Source organism: Lepisosteus platostomus, chromosome 4 (genome assembly GCF_059453375.1).
Source record: "Lepisosteus platostomus isolate fLepPlt1 chromosome 4, fLepPlt1.hap1, whole genome shotgun sequence".
Lineage (NCBI taxonomy): Eukaryota > Metazoa > Chordata > Actinopteri > Semionotiformes > Lepisosteidae > Lepisosteus > Lepisosteus platostomus.
The window spans coordinates 58,658,605-58,672,875 of NC_142614.1; the positions used below are offsets into that span (position 1 = coordinate 58,658,605).

Below are 14,271 nucleotides of genomic sequence, written 5' to 3' on the forward strand. Positions count from 1 at the left end.
AAGTTTTAAAAGCATTTATTTGATTAGAAAGTTATATAATATATTAATAGTTACATATTAATGAAATTCGTTTAATAGAAAGAACCACACATCCAGCAAAAACTGAAAGCTTCTCACAATTTAAAACAGAATTATGTGTTCATCGGAATATAACAAAACAATAAGTTAAATCTTTAACAAAAATTCCTAATTATATTCAGCAACCAACATCCATAAATGTCTTTAAGTGGAAGTCCATTTTTACATAAAACACTCTTAAAAAATGGGCTTCCACTTGGAAGTAAAGATGTCAATCCCAATATCTGGATTAGACAGACATTAAATACATAGACGTACAGACGGTTCAGAAAGGCAGCACCTAAAAACATAAGATAATTGAAAATCGACAAGAAATAAGCCTCAGATGACTTTAGAAAAAGAAAAGAAAGTTATCTTAAATGAGTATTGTCCATGTTACCTTTAAAATAGCACCTAAAATATAATGTTTCTCCTTTTTATATACTGCACTTTACCCCTTCTGGAAAATACAGCACTTCCTCCACTCCCAGTTTGGGTATTCTCAGACCTGACCAGTCGATGCACTAGTTGTGACTTGTGAGGAGACCAGCACATTGACAGCTGTAGTCTACACATTTCCTTACACCTCTTTTAGTATGACTGGCCTGAAAGAAAACACCAGAAAACTGTTTGGTCCAGTGGTCCATGGTATTTTAATGATTCAGCTCATGAATGTTTCTACTTATACAGCTTTATTTATGGAAGCTATCTGGGAAAAATGCATGTAGCATCTAAGGCATCGGGATGTCTTCTATAGAGATACCACTATATCCCTCAAACCAATTGCATCTTTTCCAAAAGTGTTAAAAAACATCATTATACATTCAGGATAATATAGATCACACAATCATAAGACGCTGCAGTGCCATTCCATTTAAAAAAATCCTACAGACATGTTCAACCTTTATTTACCTTGTTTGCCTGAGTATGTAAAGTTGTGGCTCACATTTGTTTGCCAAGTGAATTATTGTAAAATTATTGCATAAAATGCAATAAAAATGTTATACAAATGTTAGCAATGTTAGCAATACACCATTTATATATATATATAAACTGTATATACATACATGAGTCAATTAAATATACTCTATTGGATGAAGTTTATTCTGTCACATTCCCGGCTTTGAGTTTTCTATAAGGTGGCTGGCCCTTTCTGTAATTTGATCAGTCAAGCATTCTTGTGAAGCTGAGCTGTTCCCATCACTCTTGGAGGGCGAGTTGCTTTGAAATGTTAAGAGAGAGTACGCAAGCCCTCCTGACATGCTGAAAAATAAACAAAGAGGAAGTCAGGCTTAAGATGATATACTTACAAAAAAACAACAACAAAGTCAGCAAAGTTTGCCAACACCGTTGGGATTTTAAATAAAAAATGTCCAACTGTTGGCCTTCAGTTATTCAGGTATGTTTTGGATCCTTTACAGAGTTTCTCCAGGACAAATGAGAACTGGAACCATGTGATCTTCGAACTTGACATAGGGAAACCACAGACAGAGAAGACCAGTCTATTTGATGAAATATGTTCCTTCACTTACTGTATCTGTTAGTTTATTGTTTTATCAACAATCATAAACAGACCTTTTATTTATTTTAGAAGTATACTGAGCTATTCTCTTTTTTTTTTTAAGAAAGCAAGGAAAGGTTCACAAATGTTTTATGGGCCTTCATCTTCAGACTCACTGACATACTGTAAATGTATCATTACAAACTTAGGAAACCAGACAGTTTACAAACTGAACTCCTCTTGGGTTTGCTTGAGAATCTGAAGCTCACCTGTGGTTTCAATGTTCTCCAAATACAATATGTTGTTCTAGGCATTTGCTGAGCAATGGTTTTGCTCATTAGACTCCTAATAAGAAGGGAAGCCTATGTTACTGCTGTAATTATTCTTTGTTAAAGCAACATTTTTACAATTATTGTTGTTTGAAACATATTCATGATAAAGTACTTAAATTACTGCCTTTTATTTTCTGCATTCAGTTTCCTGCATTCATATTGCTTACCAGATATTTAATCCTATGAAGTTTACCCATGAAAACATGTAATCTCCACCAACAAACATGCCAATGTAAGCCACAGCCACATTCTAGAGAAAAAGAAAACAATTTCAGTAAGAATATGATTCTAATGAAGTGTCATGAAATGTGACTTATTAAGAAAGGTAAAATCATTGCTAGAATTTCAATGGTACATTAAAATATATATGTATGTATCAATGTATTTGAATATACAGTATAAGTACATTTAATACAGCAGGTAGAACAACATATTAAGCCTTTACATTCTAATACAGATTCTTGTTTAAAATAAGAGCTCTAAATATTTTTCATGACTCAAAGACATTTTATGATATCACACCACACCTGAAGAAGGCTCCACAGCCGAAACATTGTTTCTTTTCTTCTCTTTTCAGCATGGAATAAACCTTTACCTTTTCCTTTGCAGCCTACGCATGCTGACACAGTGACCTACTTGAACTACATTCTATGATATCCTAATAGTATATACATTCATAGTACTGATTTTAGGTATAAAGGGCAATCATTTATATTGCATGTGATTGTTTGTTTGTTTGTTTGTTTGTTTGTTTGTTTGTTTGAGTGTGTAAAAGGAACTAATCATGTTATTATTCTGGACATACCTTTATAGCACCAACTACTGTAGTTGTAAGAGCAGAGTTATAATGGCTGCAGACCACAATGGAATACATCAGTATAAACCTGCAGGGTAAACAGAGCGTTAGTCTTTTAACACGATGCGTCCCAAACCTTTTCAGCTCATGGCACTCTTGAAACATCCCAAAGCTTTTGAGACAAGCCAAAATATTTCAGATAATCAGCAGTCATATTGCAAGGAATAACGAATATTTTAAGCTGTGACATAGACTTCAATGTCATTGAGAAATGTTTGACTTTTTGCTAGAATATCAATATGAAATGTGGGCTTGTTTCAGTGAATATAAGTTTTAAGTGTTGGAATGAGCTACACGAAGCTCCTGATGGCACGCTTTTGAAACAAAATCTCTTCTGATTCCACGGCCCGCCAGTGGCACACAGTTTGGGAAGCACTGGTTTAAAATCCACACTGCGCTGGCCAGGGGCTTTACTGCGACACTCTAGGAAACAGATGGTGAAGGAAGGCTATTCTTTAGCTTTGGTCTTTATAGACGTCAACATCCAACAACTGTGAGTGGGTTTATTTTTGTCTGAGCTAAGGTTTACATGAAATGAGAGAAGTTCCTGTTTCTTAGCTTCTTGAAACCCTTTCCTTTGATCCTTGTAAAGTTGATGTTTCTCACCCCATTATACAAGACAACAGGAAATGACTTAAGAATGTGTACGACGTCCAGTGTTCAAACGCGATGGCCTGAAACAGAAGAATAACATATGTCCCTTTTTATTTTGATTGAAAATTTGAATCATTTCATTTTCCCCTGAAAAAACACTGTGAAATGTCTTTACCTTTTGGAGGTCTCCAGTACATATGCATGCCAGGATGGTCGGTAGGATTACGAAGCACGCATTGTAGAAAAGTACTCCATGTTTTCCAAGACCCTTTGAAAGAAACAAGAGTATTTTTGTGCTCTCCACACTTTTATGTCAAGGAAGTTGAAGGAAGGGATTGACTCCATAATACTAACGGTGAAAGTAAAATTAACCAGAAGGTTTTCGATATTGATCAATGCGATTGGCATGGTTTGAACATTATTATTATCATTAAGAATAAGAATAATCAATTGACACTTTTATCTGAAAAGACGTACACTTGTACGCTCATATGCAGCTAGGCATTTGACACAAACAGAGTGCAGACTGGGCCCTACATTCCAGCTGATGCCAGCATGTTGGGCACCTGAGAGTGATGATCCCATACTCCAATCAGCAATAACTCTCCTCTAAGGCACTGCAGAGCATGTGGCTTCAGGTGGTCATGAAGGAGGAGTGTATCTGAAGGTTCACATTCTCCAAGGTCTGCACATGAGCTGTAGCCAGGGGTCTGAGTTCTTAAACAACTGATGCTCCAACTAGGTTTGAAAATGTGTGGGTGTGCACCAAAAATAATTGTTATTAGTATATAAATAATGAATCAGTCAGTATACTTTAAGAGTTGTAAAATTTGTTATAAATTAAAATATAAAAGGACATAAATTGTGATAATATGCAATCAATCTAGAAACTGCTTGTCTGCTACAAAACCCTAATCCTGTCCATAGCATGAACCTTACCCCCTAACCCGAGGACTATGGGTAGCTAATGATGTTATAAACAGTTATCAAATAATTAATAATGTTAAAAGCATGCTGAACCTAAAGTGTTCCTACCATATCTCTAAACCCAACCAAACTGATCTACATTTTATAACATTTAAACATCACTGATAATACATTAATAGGTTGCTTTTACATAGGGAGCAATTAACAGTTACCTAAACCTAAAAGTGTTGCCGTAAAAACCATTCATCCATTTTCTTCTGGGCCAATTTTCCCACAAGCCAATTAACCCGCCAGTATGTTTTTGAACACAAACACAAACACACAAACACAGGGCGAACATACAAACTCCAGATCGGAACCCAGCGCCCCAGCGCTGCGAGGCAGCAATGCTTACTCCCACCCCACCATGCCACCCTACATGGTACCAAAGCAGGGTAAAAAATATTTTACAAATATCTCTGGATGGTCACGACAAGTGTTGTGAAACTGTGTGCTTAGGAGGGGTTGTTTTGCTCCAGAATTCCCCCTTCTCCCATAGCCGGTAATCGGAAAGTACCTAGAATTAAGGGGAGAGGAGTGCACTCTCTACATTGCATAAGACAGAAAATAGACAAGCTCAAGATGAGCGTGTGGTATTTTATTTCTGAGATTGATTTTGGCAGTTTGAACTGATATGATACCGAGATATCTTGGAGGAAATCTAATGCAAAGCACTACAACAGTAAAAACTGGCCGAATCAAGCCTAGTCTTCTGGAAACCTTGTGGTCTGCAAATGATGTAAGGAAAGAATGGAGTGTTCTTAACCTTCTGAGCACTATGTGAAACGTGAAACAAAATGCCCCGAGTCCAAGCTTCTGTTTACCTCAGAACCAAGCTGTTTTTTGGTGTAAACTCCACTGGCGGCTGTGAACAGGTCGTTCAGAAGAATGAAAGTGTATCCTTCAACTTCAAAGGCAAGATCCGAGCTGGCAAACAGAGAAATAAAGTATAAGCCATGCATTACTACTCATGGAATTGTCCAGGGAAACGTTAAAGCTGTTCACACGAGTCTGAATTTTCCTTTATACCTTAGAAAAAGCATATACAAAAATACAAGGTGACATTTGCTTTTTCCACCTGTTTCTAAAGAGTTAGAACTGGCAACAAGCTCTATTCATGAATGACAAAGGGATTGAAGGTATGAAAGTGTGCTCATACATTTGGGCCAAGTATATATAAAAAATATTTATTTTTCATTGTTTTGGAAAAAGGTTTTACATGAAGACTTACCTAGCTGCTACCAATGCTCCAAGGACCATGGTAAACACACAAAAGACAATGGGTAATGGGAATGTTTTTCTGAAAATGACAAAGCGATATAACTATTATAGTTCTATTAAAAGTGCTTAGTAAAACTAAAGCAACGTTAAACAGCCTTAATTGTTGTTCTTTAATGACAAAATATAAAATTCTTAAAGAAAGTACAATGCTTGTGATCATCAGATTTGTTTTCTTTCTTTGTGGGTGTGCTACCTAATTTTATTAAGTAGGTGGACACAAAATAGACAACACTCAACATGGCGAAGCAACAGTTCTAAGGTTTCTATGATGTAGTGAAGAAACTGGTTGTTTTGGAAAAACCTCTGTTTTGCCCTAAAGCCCTTCAGAATGTGTAAAATAGTGTAAAATACTTATGCTGTGGTTTGTTTATCCCAGTAGTCAAAACAACGAAATAACAAAAAAATTAAAGCCTGTGGACTGAATGAAAAGAACAGTATGTGAATATCATTTTTGTATTGATGTTAATATATCTTGTGATTTGTTTTATCTGGTTATCTGGTGATGCAACTGCATTGTGTATATAGCACTCTACTGTACATATTCCCATGCTTGGGACTAAACAGGATCAGACAACAGATAGATGCATTTTTACATTAAGAGTTAATACTGTTCGTGATATTCATTTATGAATTGTTATCAAATATTCAAGTTTGTTGTTTCTAGACAACAAATGGATGTCAGAACAGACTATGTGACTCTTACCTAGTATTTCTGCAGTTCATTTTGATGTTTTGTGTGATTTATCATGATATGTTATGCCTCTTCTAAATGGTCTTATGAAAGACACCCAAGAGACGGTTTTCAGCTGGATTAAATGAAGGATCTACAGTGGCTGAATAATGCTGGAAGAAATAAAGATCCTGTAACTAGGGAGTTGGAGATATGTGTTTGGTCAGACAGCAACCAGAGCTGGAAGCCAGACCAGACAAAAACAAAAGTTATTCCTGCTGCAGTTCTAAAAGCTTTTCTGTGTTATTTTCTTTCCTGTGTTGTGTTTGCTCTATATCCCTGCACTGACTTTCACCTTGAGGGAACTATTTCTTTAGTTTCAGCACCAGTGATTTCCACTTTAGTACATACTGTAGATGAAGATGAGCAGCTATGATGAAGGAGCGCCTGTTACCAAGTGATGCTCAGGCAGGATGGAGACAGTGCTTTGTAAGAATGATTACACTCAGTTTGCCAGTACTCCACTGAAGTGACCACAAGAGAAAGAGATGAACTCAGAACCAGTTGAATCTGAACAATGCATTCTTTGCAGTTTAGCCTACGGTATGTCACTAAACAGGAAAGCAATATATAGTACAAAGCAAGACACCTGTCAGTTTTGTTTCCCTTCAGATGTACTGTACATGCCACTTTGCTGTTTTAGTTGTCGTACAGGTTCCATGTATTGATAATGTGGAGAACGTAACCAGCGGAAAAGAATCAATTACCTTAATACCCTTGCTTCCAGGATCATTGTCATCACAATGGTAAACTTCCTGAGAACAGTGAACATCGGTAAACTGGAAATTAAAGAAAAAAAAGCATCACCTGCTTTGTGGGTTAGGTTGTAGAAAGTAGACATTTCAGAAAATGTGTGGGAAAACCGTGTGATAGCTTTATTCACATCTGAGACGGTTGAACTTGAATGTTAACGTTATGTTTTAAAATAGTTGAATACAAGAGAAAAACCAATTGTGGGTTAACATTTCACAATGGAAAATCAGACCTCAAGTTCTTTGCTCATTTTAATTATCTTACAAAATTTAGGAAGCAAGCTCAGGCATGAAGAGACGAGGTAATTGATCCAGATCAGGAGACGTAGTGGCCAAGGCAAAGCATTTGATATGTCTGTATACTGTATACTGATGCAATCACAGAGATCTTTAAATGAAACCACTTGTACCAGAGTAAATAAAACAGAAAACAGAATTCTTCTATTGCTATTTAAGTTGCTTCATGTTTCATCATTGCAGAGATTTATCCCAGTTTCTGTCCCAGAACAGATCTGTTACAGTCCCAGCATCCCACCACCAGAGGGCACCCCAACCTCTAGTCCCTACTTCATCTGTTCAGCGGAGGCGCAGATCAAGCAGACGGATGTAGCCAATCCTTGCTTGCCCAGTGTCCCTACATCACCACGCCTCCCCAAACCTATTTAAACCCTGCACTTTGTTCGTGCTGTGCTCAGTATTGTTTTCAACACTTTGAGCTCTTGACTTAGCCTTTGTTGAATTCTCCCTGGATTCCCTACCTGACTTTTGGATTTTGGATGACCTTGGCTTTGGATTGTGTCTCTGGCGCTTGATACTGAATTTTCCTCCGGCTTCGGACGTTCGCTCACCTCTTGACCCTGGCCTCGGACTTTCCTTATTGTTTGTCTTAGGATTTTCATGATCTAGAAACCTGCATAGGGTCAACTCCTGGTTTACTGAGCTGTGGACCAGCTTAACAAGATCTCAGCAAGCTGAGAGTGCGACTTTCCCTAGATGCAACAGCAGTTCCATTGCGAGGCAACCACCATCAAAAACACCATTCTGCCCACTGAGCCCTTTAGGTAGTAAGTAATTACCACCTTTAAGATACATGATAAAATCTCAAGCACAGATATTCTTATGAATAGCAAGAGCGCACACAATAGAGAACAGCGCACGAAACAAGATGTGGAGAACTGTATCACCTCTATCTCACGCCACTCTGTATGCTCTGTCCTAGCTCTCGCCCAGACTAGTTAGTGGAACGTGATGCGTACACTTGATATAAAACAAGTCCTCTTCACTCATTTTTCTTTGTATCGCTTCTTCAGAATTTTTAAGTTGGCTTTCGTTATTCAAAATGTGGGTGACAATCCACATGCTCTGTAGTATCATGTTTTCATAAAAAGAACATTTGTAAAAAAGAAACATTTGTTATCTCCTCACAAAGCCTACGGATCCACCTTTGTCAAGAAGATGTAAATGAGGTGTCAGTGTCAACACCTAAATCTTTTTGATAGACGGTTTCTTCAAGATCCACATTTCCACTTTTCTGTCTATAGTCAATGCATGAAACATTTAGCACCTGTCAGTGTTAAATGTCATCTGCCAGGTCTTTTTGCTCAGCCCTGAACTTGGAAGTGGTTTTGAGTTGCCTTGGTAGTTCCTACAGTGTTTCTCAACCTTCCTGATTTGATACTTTTTATTTCCTACAACAATACCTACCAACTGGATCACACACCCTTCCCTTGGAAATGGCTTCGATGGTCTTACAAGGGCAGTTTCGAACCTGCAAACCAACAGAACAGTTTGCCGATACGCTAAACAGTTCCGTCTGAATGTGGCAATGCCACTTGATAGGTTTCGATCCAATTAGAACAGAGCGTACCTTAATTTCTTTGTGCTTGCTAAGCCTGTCAAGTGATTCCCAACATAAAGCAGAGGTAGTGGAAAAACCTGTAACATAGAAAAGCAGAACGGAAATGAACATGTGGAGACCACATGGCGCCAAGGATAATCTGGGACATCATTTAGGGGGATAGAGAGTAGCAGCCAAGGCTCACCCTAATCTCCCAGGTTCTGGGTTGGCCCCAGGTGGTATTTAAAAACAGAAATGGGGATCCTTAAGAAGCCATTTAAGAGGGCCCTTAAACAACCTGACCACAAGCATCAGTCATGACATGACTTCTTCTAGCTCCCCACATATTGTAACAGTTCCTGTGGTGAAACAAAACTGCAGAGGATAAATCAAACAGATTTGTACCCTGAGACGAAAACAGACGGATAAAAACACTTGCACATCGACCGTATCATGAACAACATACATTTCGGGAATAACTGTAGCCGTTACAAAGATTTCAGACAGGAAAAAAGATGGAATTGAGGCTTAGAAACCTTGTAATTGTATATTAAAAGCAGAGACTTTCAAAGTAATCACACACTTACTTTGTATGGTATATTTCTGTCAAAGTCCTGGAAATGAACAAATTGTTTCAATTTTGCAACATACAGCACACATATTGTGGTTGTCATCTGGGGAAAAAAGACAGAAAAACATTCAATATATGATACCTTAATTATAAATTATATGCGCTTGCACTCAAAATGAATAAAAAATACTGATTATTTCAATATTCTCTAGTCTTATTTTACTCAAAATGAACGGGGAATTACTAACAAGTTGATACGATTGTTAGAATGAACAAGAAATAAACTTGCTGAAATGTATTCATTGCTGACAATTCATCTTTCCCTTTTCACTCAGTTACAGGTTGACCCATACATTCAATTTCTAGAGAAAGCATCTAAATCTCCCTCCAATGAGAAGAAGATAAACGATATACTGATGTATCGTTAGCTGTCTGATACTCACCTGACCGATTCCTAGAAAGAGGTAAGAGGGGAACCTGTGGACAAAGTATAAGGACTTATGTGAACAAATGAACAAGTAGAACTGTACTAAGAAACCAGAACTCGGGTGTGGATGTTACCCTGATCAAACCACAAACCTAGCACTCATGTAAGTAATTGCATGGTGAAATAATGGGAAAAGAGTCCTCATCTGAAATGTAAAACAACAAATCGTTTATTTTCACTATTGAGAGTTATGTCCCTAGTACCTGGACGCCTTATTACATTTTAAAATCCTGGATGAGGTCGCATTAAATTCCTTCTTTGTGTCAGGTTCGAATCAGGCCATTATTTCCCACTGCAAATTCGTGATTTCGCAATAAGACGTTCTTCACTAACAACACTGTAATCAATTCCTTGGGTTTTATCCTAAAACAATCTAGATAATTAATCTGACATTTTTTAGGTTGATCTACTTCATGGTGGCACTGAAGATCGAATGCATGGAGAAACGGGATTTGAATAACAATCTGATTGAAATTATAAGATATATATCACGTCAGACACTATCAAACACGTTTAGTTCAATATAACTCACGTTTCCTGCGAACTGATAAAATGTTACACTCGGTAAACAACGAAACGACACTCGGAAATTGATGTACATTGGGATTTGCGACACAAGCAGTCGCACCTCACCTGTAGTTTGTCAGAACAGTTTTGTTGACGAGAATAATTAAAAAAGAGCTACTGGCATAGAAAGCCGCGGATACAAATTTACTGAATCCCGATACTGGCTTTGAATCTGGCATTTCTACGGTTGGCATAATGTGCGCTGTCTGTGTAACTTCCGTACTGACCGCTCAAATAATACAGGTAACTACACCACGCCCAGGACATGGTATTAAACGCATTTAAAGGTAAAGTTAGGTTCCGTCTGACAGGTGTTGAAACCGTAATGTACAGACTGCTGAAAGGAGTCGGTCTGGCATTTTAAAAGCACAAAAGTAAATGACAGATTTTTAAATGCAATTGAAAATTATTGCTTGTTGCACCTTTGTTTGTAGTCTGATCGATTGCATCTCTGCTTTCTGACATTCCCATTTTTGGAATTAAAGATCTAAACGCTTTACGCAATAGTCTTATTTTAGTACGTTACGTTCAAAGGTATTTTGGAGAGATAAATGGCATCATTCCTCTCTTACTCTGTCATTGTTGCACTGTAGGTACGTTCTCGTAGGGTTTTGGGTTATTGGGACTGGCGGTGTTTAGTGTTAGGAGCGCGGGATGTAAAGACGTTAAGTACAGTAATTTTACTATTAAGCATGTTTCCAATTGCATTTTTTCTATTGTCGTTTATCGAGGGTGCGCTATATTCTTTGTATTTAAACGATTCTGTAAAACTAGTATTTGTTTTTGCTATTCTATAAAGTCTTTGCCGTATAATTTATAATGATTTTAATATAATTTACTACAGTTACCGCATAACTAATAATGCATCATGTATTTGAGTTTTAAAAGTTAAAGAACGACCTAAAATCACGTCTTGATTAAATACGTGAATCCATTCTGAATATCTGAAAGCGTCCTAAATAGGTTGCAAATGTACTGTGCATCTGAAGACCGCTAACATATGTATCTACTAACAGCATACTAAGGTACATTTTTCTGTGGTGCCACTAGTTAACTTTAAATATATTTGCAAATAATATTTTTTAGCATTGATCGCACAGTGGCAGTTGAGGTATTTTATACACTCACTTCTGGAGCCTTTTTTTAAAAAAGTATTATTTTTTCTCTTGATTTTTCCACAGAAATGTAGATAGAAATAATAGGGATATTAGCACGATTCTATTAACCTTTTTGTTCATTAAGCTGCTAAATGCTATGTGCAGTACCAGAATTAATTTCAAGTACTTTCAAGCCACTAGATGTCGATATTTTACCTCTGATTTAAGTCCATAACTCTATTAATTCAGTTTCAGACTAATGCATCCTAAGGAAATCACAACCGCCTGTCATCTAATTAGCGTGTATACGATAACTGTATAGCGACGTTAATGGTGGTACGATCGATGATAACAAAATGGCGACCAGGAACTACTCGAACAGGAAAAACTAGGGCTTGTCAGGTCACTACCCTTTCTGCCTGGACTCCAGCTCATTGTAAGCAGGTGCGATTAAATAATGTGTCCTCACAGCGGTATTTTATTTCAACAGGAAAATGGATTATATCCAGGTGTTGAACATGGATTTATAGACTCCATACAGCTGCACAGGAGTTCACTTTGTTATGGCATGATACGATAATTCTTATTTGTCTTATTTCTCAGAAATTTGTTTAGCCTCCAAGCTGCTATGTTGTACACGCACACAGGAATTTACAAAAACATACAAATAGTACATATAAACATTACATGAAAAATAAATATGACATTACATAAAATGCATCAACCCATACATAGTCTTTAAGACACTCTCCTACAGGAATCCACACAGTTTACCAAAAGTTTACTTTCCCTCAATTACTTTAAGCCCTTGTAATTGCACATATCTTTCAATTTTTGCAGATAATCACTAATTGCACATGCCTTTAAATGAATACGAGCTACTTTATTAAATAGTTTGATTGAAAGAGGGATAAAAGACTTCCTTATTTAGTTGCATCTGCATTGAAAAACCGTCTGTTTAAAGGTATAGATAGATAAGGCGTTACAGCAGTCCAGCCCAAGACAAGCAAGACAGATATCAGAATACACTAAAATTAAAATACCTACTGTAATACAAAAATAAAAGTTAGGGAAAAAATAGGTATGTGCAAAATATGCTAATAGTAACTGTAAAACAATAAAATATGTGCAAAATGCGCATAGGTTATACAGATTGAAAAAAAAAACACAGTATAAACAGCAAATTAATGCAGTGTCCAAAAAAGTACATGAGTGCAACATGCTGTCCATAGATGAGCAGATGAAGGGCTATTCTTCAGTTGGTATTCTTCATGCATAACATGTGAGGGATCATAGGAGATACTAACAGTTAGTCTCAATATACTCTTAAAGTTAGCAGTTTGAAAGCCCTGCTCTTATAGCTCTATTCATATTATAACACGCCCCCGGCTTTTTATAGCACAGAGAAACATACCAGATGGTTATTCAATGATGCTTTGTACCACAGAACTGAAAAGTGTGGACAGAACACACAGTAATGGCCTAATGGGACAGGGTCAAGTTGATTTCTGATATATTGTTTACAGAATGGTGATGGACCTTATTGGTACTGCTACTGTATATCCTAAAATCATCTTACATCTTGCTCCACACATTTCAGACAGATAAAAGTAAAAACTTGCCGGACCCCAGTGTTAAAAAAGGAGCTTAATCGTTTTATTTAAGTATTAGTTATTGGACTCATCACACTGTAGGTGCAATACTAATGTCTTGTAGGTCAAATAAAAACATTTATAAGAAGTCTTTTGTTCCCTCTGCAATAAAACTGCTCAATGAATGTATGTAAATGTCGTCCCCCCACTACCTATATATTTATTAACCCCTTTATTTATGTATCACATACTGCTGTTGTGACCCCATGTACTTTGTTATTTTATGTGACTTTAATGTTTTGCTTGTGTGTTTTGTACTTTTATGGGAGAGGCCAAAGACAAATTTCCACAGTAGTGGACAATAAAGTATCTATCTAATCTCCAAAAAAACTCTGTGATGCATTTATATAGCTGGGTGGAATAGAGTAAGCAGCAGTAAGCTCTTATTCCACAGAGGCTGAATGAGCACAGCCCAAGTGGGACTACATTCCCCAGGAACTTCTGGGGGAATGGGCTGCTGTTCTCGGTCACCTGACCAGTTGGAGGGAGTGGTCAGGTGACTTAAAATGAAGGCAGCAGAGGTTTTTCTGTTTCTGTTAGTTAGAACAATGTCTACCGTCTGAGGACTGAAGGCAGAACCTCTGTGTGTTCCATTGACCAGAGGGAGAAGGACTGATCATGGACCAAAGAACTGTGAGTTGGAGGACTTTTTGTGAATCCGATATGAGTGAAAATGTAGTGCTGACGTTTTGGAAGCTTTGTTTTAAAGAGTCTGAGAGAGAAACTGGCTTGCTGGGTGGAGGCCAGTAAACAGTTTATCTGTTCAGCTCTACTACAGAAGGACTTTTTATGAAGACGTTACTCAGCAGTTCCAAAAGGAGCTTACGCTTTTGTTTTGGGCTTTTTTTTTTGTTTTTGTTATTTCTTGCACTGTAAATAAATTGCACTGGTGTTTGTGAGCCTTACAGCTGTGTGTTTAGTGTTCCTGCCTATTTTAAAGATCCCATTATGACATACCCAACAGGTTTTCCCAATAAAAAAGCCATGTCTG

At 37.3% G+C, this 14,271-nt stretch overlaps 2 protein-coding genes across 5 annotated transcripts in view; one reads left to right on the forward strand and one right to left on the reverse strand.

Annotated features, from left to right (window-relative positions):
- Window positions 1-14,271, reverse strand: part of slc35d2 (solute carrier family 35 member D2) — a 15,438-nt gene continuing 1,167 nt past the window's right edge. The window contains exons 1-13 of one of the 4 annotated variants that reach the window (XM_088630020.1): window positions 10,598-10,791; window positions 9,921-9,954; window positions 9,494-9,580; window positions 8,937-9,004; window positions 7,025-7,096; window positions 5,538-5,606; window positions 5,131-5,233; window positions 3,516-3,608; window positions 3,353-3,420; window positions 2,696-2,774; window positions 2,058-2,140; window positions 1,125-1,320; window positions 1-662 (exon numbers count right to left, since the gene is read on the reverse strand). In XM_088630020.1, the coding sequence (XP_088486146.1) occupies window positions 1,167-1,320; window positions 2,058-2,140; window positions 2,696-2,774; window positions 3,353-3,420; window positions 3,516-3,608; window positions 5,131-5,233; window positions 5,538-5,606; window positions 7,025-7,096; window positions 8,937-9,004; window positions 9,494-9,580; window positions 9,921-9,954; window positions 10,598-10,725 (1,038 nt within the window). In that variant the 5' untranslated portion in view covers window positions 10,726-10,791 and the 3' untranslated portion in view covers window positions 1-662; window positions 1,125-1,166. Of the gene's footprint in view, window positions 663-686; window positions 1,321-1,369; window positions 1,904-2,057; window positions 2,141-2,695; window positions 2,775-3,352; window positions 3,421-3,515; window positions 3,609-5,130; window positions 5,234-5,537; window positions 5,607-7,024; window positions 7,097-8,936; window positions 9,005-9,493; window positions 9,581-9,920; window positions 9,955-10,597; window positions 10,800-14,271 lie in introns of those variants that run through there. The other 3 variants (XM_088630019.1, XM_088630021.1, XM_088630022.1) reach the window with 3 other exon arrangements.
- hsd17b3 (hydroxysteroid (17-beta) dehydrogenase 3) overlaps window positions 13,762-14,271 on the forward strand; it is a 24,671-nt gene continuing 24,161 nt past the window's right edge. Inside the window, exon 1 of the mRNA XM_088630026.1 lies at window positions 13,762-13,913. Within this exon, the coding sequence (XP_088486152.1) occupies window positions 13,899-13,913 (15 nt within the window). The 5' untranslated portion in view covers window positions 13,762-13,898. The remainder of the gene's footprint in view (window positions 13,914-14,271) is intronic.